Genomic DNA, 4,685 nt, shown 5'->3' with positions numbered 1-4,685 from the left:
AAAAAAAAAAAAAAAAACAAAAACAAAAACAAAAACAAATGGTGAATCTACAGGGCAGCCAGGGCACTGGCGTTTTTCAAAGCTCCCGGGCAATTTGAGTGCATATCTAGAATGAACCACTGCACGGGCTGAAAGGCGGAAGAGAGCTTTATAAAAGAGGGAGCCAGCTCTCAACAGCTGAAACCATCAGTCTCAACACCACCAAAGGAGGCATCTTGCCAAAACCTACCCGACATGTGATTAAACCTATATAACCTATATACGGTTAGCCACCACTTCACTGCAAGTACGGGGGACAGAGGAGGACATTAAACACACCATGGCGATATAATCAGCAAAATCTATTTTTCATTTTTCCATCTGAGTATGCTTGCTAGGGAAAATTTCAGCAAAATCTAGACTGCAAAACTCTACAGGACAAATAACCTGATTTCTTCCACAAATAAGTAGCATGAAAAGTGGTGAAGGGGATATAAATTAAAAGAGATTTAAGAAATACATCAGCCAAGCTCAGTGGCTCATGCCTGTAATCCCAGCACTTTGGGGGGCCGAGGCAGGTGGATGGCTTGAATTCAGGAGTTCAAGACCAGCCTGGACAACATGGGCAAACCCTGTCTCTATAAATATATATATATATATGAAAATTAGCTGGGCATGATGGCATGTGCCTGTAGTCCCAGCTACTCAGGAGGCTGAGGTGGGAGAATCACTTGAGCCCAGGCAGTCAAGGATACAGTGAGCCGAGATCATACCACCACACTCCAGCCTGGGCAACAGAGCAAGACTGAAAAAAAAAGAGAAAAGAAAGACCTCAACAAACTGCAATGTGCAGCCATATTTAGATACAGGACGAATTCAAACCACTTGCAAAAAAGACACTTGAGAGGTGATCAGAGAAGTGTAAGTGTGAACACATACGCAATGGGTTTCAGATGACATGATGGAATTTTTGTTAATGTTGTTGGACGTGATGACAGCACTTATATCCTTATATGTTAAAGATACACACTGAAGCTTTTACAGAGGAGATACGAAGACTGGGATTTGCTACAGGGAAGGGGGTGGCAGTACCTCAAACAAGATGGGCAAACGTGGGTAACTGTTGAAGCTGGGGGACAAGTACGTGCAAATTATACTACTGTTTACTTTTGTGGTGCTTGGAATTTTTCCTAATAAATCCTTCTTAAAATCTGTGGTTCCCCACACTCTCCAACAAGGAGCTTTCCTTTCTATTCAGCCCTTACCCACCTGACTTCTCCCCTCCTCGCCTCCTGCCTCCCTCTCCCACAGGCTCCAGCCAGATGCAGTTCTCACCTCCCAGAACCTTCTCTCCTCCTTCTCCTGGCAAAAACCACCCCACTCATCCGGAAAGCCTACCTGCCCCTGACGTTCTCCGCTCTCCCAGCCCTCTGTACCTTTCCGTCCTAGCACCAACCCTGGCAGACCTGGCATGTAGAGGAGTGTCCGTTTCCCATGTGGATCCCACCTTTCTGGGGGCAGAGCCTCCACCTGTCTGGTTCACTGCACAGGACCCCAGGCTGCATGGCCGGGCGCACTGCATTCAACTCTATTCCACTTGTTAACAAGCTGGGTGGCCCTGGGCAGTTTCACTTCACATCTCTGAGCCTCAGGCCATCTTTTCTCATCTGTGAAGAGGGACGATAATAAGAATGCCAGCCTGTTAGGCTGTAAGAATCTATTCACAGTGCTTAGACCATGTCTAGCATAATAAACATTAACCAGAGTCGGGCAGTGTGCCTGGCACAGCATGAACTCCATAAATGTTGGCTGAATGAAGGAATAAATCTCAGAACCTTTCCAAACTCCCTAATTCCTGGCTGGGAAGAGGAAGAGAAGCCACTGAGCACCGTTGGGATCTCAAGGCTTCTGTGGTTGGTTCCAAAGGGTGGAGAGCGCCACCTTGTGGCCATCTTGGGAAACACACATCCAGAAACACAAACCTAGAAACACATACACACCACCTGAGACAGAGCGTGCGCGCGTGCACACACACACACAGCCTGAGAGCAGATCCTGAGGATAAATTCTGGCCTCCCCACTGAGGCCTTCCTCCGCCCAGCAGTACACAGGCGAGCTCCTCCGAAGACCGTCGGGGTTCCCCAGCCCCGTGAGCTCCCATAAGGACTGGTCCTCCCGGTCAGCACTTAGAGCTCTGTCCTGGGCTTGCAGCCACAAACAGTGCAAACAGCTGGGAAAACAACAGAGGCTCGGCGCTGGCTGCCTGGATCTAAGGTCCAGCCTAGCCATATTACCCACTATGTGACCTGCACCAAGGTCCCTAACTTCTCTGGGCCTCTGTCAAACGGTGATAATAGCAGTGCCTACCTTATAGGGCAGCTGTGAGGATAAAATGAATTCAATCATAAAGCACAGAGCAGCCCTGGCATACAGTTAAATGTTCAATAATCATTAATTACTGGTGTTATTATTACTAAAAATATTATTAGTCCACAATGAGCCAGGCCTCTCCCCAGTAGAGATCAAGCCCCAGATTCACCTCCCCAACAGAACCGAGCACATGGCAGGCATGAATATATACGCCAGAAGCCTTTGCTTCTTTCACTTCATTCATTCCCTTGTTCTCACCACATTCCCATCTAGCACAAGGACTTGGCCCAGGCTGTTCCCTCTGCCTACACCACTTCCCCAGCCCCTGTGACTGACCCACCCCACACCCCAGTGGAGTCCTGTGACAGCCTCGCATGGCACAGGCTCCCTGTCCTGCCCCAGGCATCTCCGTCTGTAATGATATACTCAGGTGGTTATATACTTAGCACCCATCTCCCCCAGGGCTGGGCACCACGTGAGTGGCAGGGACGGGGCTAGCACAGAAGGGGCACCCTGTGAAGGTGGATTCACCTACATAGAGCTCGACCTCCCCGCACCCTTGCACATGCTGCTCCCTCTGCCAAGAACACCCTTCCCATTCCAGGCAGGGTCAGGTCCCCACCCACTCTGAGCCTTCACTGTCTGCAAACACATCTGCCTCCCTCCCTGGACTGGCAGTCCCAGGAGGGCAGTGCCAAGATAGTCTGGTCACCGCTATGTCCCCAGCACCACCCAGCCCAAAGGTACAGAAGAGGGGCTCAGAGGCCACGCACAGTGGCTCATGCCTGTAATCCTAGCACTTTGGGAGGCCAACGCGGGCAGATCACCTGAGGCCAAGAGTTTGAGGCCAGCCTGACCAACAGGGCAAAACCCCTTCTCTACTAAAAATACAAAAATTAGCCGGACATGGTGGCATGTGCCTGTAATCCCAGCTATTTGGGAGGCTGAGGAAGGAGAATGGCTTGAACCCAGGAGGAGGAAGCTGCAGTGAGCCAAGATCGCACCACGGCACTCCAGTCTGGGCGACAGAGTAAGACTCTGTCGCAAAAAAAAATGAATAAATACATGGTAGGCAAAGGACAGTCATCCTCCCCACAGGGCCAAGCATGGGCCCTGCAGTGCATGATGGGAGGGCTCCAAGGCTCCCACCCGCCCCAGCTGCCCACCCCTCCGAGACTCACTGCTCCCGCAGGCGCCAGATCTCACTCTCCCGGGTGTCCCGAGTGTTCTGGCCGTCCAGCCCTTGCAGGCGGCCCAGTTCCTCCTTCAGTGACCGGATGATGCCCTGCAGAACCACAGGGTCTGGCTTGCCCTGGTACGGGAGGGGCAGCGGGTAGTGAATCCTGAGGAGGGGGGATTAGAACCATGGCATCTCAGAGGCCAAGAATGCACCTGAGGGTAAACACCAGCCTCTAAGAGCCACAGAATGCGAAAACACACAATTCCAAAAACTGCACCATCCTAGGGGCTTATGAGCACATCCTCAAGGCCCCTTCCTGTCCCCAGACCCCTTGTTCCAGTCACCACCTCTGAAAGTCTCTTATATAACAATTTGGAAACCACTGGGATTGGCAGCCCTGGTGTAGTCTGGGGGAACTTCCTTGTCGCATACTGCTGATGAAGGGAACGCTGGTATCATGTTACTTGCAGCCAAACACAATCCTAATTCAGATGCCACAGTGGGGGATTCTGGTTGGCCTGGCCTGGGTGACCCTGGCTTGGCTGGGGAAAGGTGGGCCATTGTGATTAACAGCCTCATGAGATGCTATTCACAGAGGATTGGTAACTTCCCACTAAGAAATCCAGTGGTTACCAACACATGGGGCAGACACGGTCACCCAGCTACACAACTGCCATTCCCAACTCCCTTGCTGCCTCCCCCTATAAAGGCTAGAAAGCCAGATATTCATTTTCCCAGCATCCCTTGCATGTGACCACTTCTGGCCACATATTACAGGAAATCTGTTGGGAGTCTTCTGGGAACACGTTTCTTTTCCTGATGAAAACAGCAGATGCAATTAATAAACTTAGCCCTGTCCCTCTTCTTCCTGCTTTGATATAGATGCAATGACTGGGGGATCCAGCAGCTATTTTGTGGCCATGAAGAGATAAAGATGAAGTCAAAAGGCCAAGCCGGGCGCGGTGGCTCATGCCTGTAATCCCAGTGCTTTTGAGAGGCTGAGGCGGGAAGATCACTTAAGACCAGGAGTTCGAGATCAGCCTGGGCAACATGACGAAACCCCATCTCTACTAAAAATACAAAAATTGGCCGGGCGCGGTGGCTCATGCCTGTAATCCCAGCACTTTGGGAGGCCGAGGCGGGTGGATCACGAGGT

General features: G+C 51.1%; 1 protein-coding gene across 1 annotated transcript in view; it reads right to left on the bottom strand.

Annotated features, from left to right (window-relative positions):
* CCDC61 (coiled-coil domain containing 61) overlaps positions 1-4,685 on the bottom strand; it is a 30,495-nt gene that overhangs the window by 7,932 nt on the left and 17,878 nt on the right. The window contains exon 5 of the mRNA XM_011975154.1: positions 3,531-3,692. Coding sequence (XP_011830544.1) covers positions 3,531-3,692 — 162 coding nt within the window. The remainder of the gene's footprint in view (positions 1-3,530; positions 3,693-4,685) is intronic.

This window comes from Mandrillus leucophaeus, unplaced genomic scaffold (assembly GCF_000951045.1).
Source record: "Mandrillus leucophaeus isolate KB7577 unplaced genomic scaffold, Mleu.le_1.0 Scaffold151, whole genome shotgun sequence".
Lineage (NCBI taxonomy): Eukaryota > Metazoa > Chordata > Mammalia > Primates > Cercopithecidae > Mandrillus > Mandrillus leucophaeus.
The sequence above is the reverse complement of the archived record's forward strand: the minus strand, read 5'-3'. Positions and strand labels throughout refer to the sequence as shown.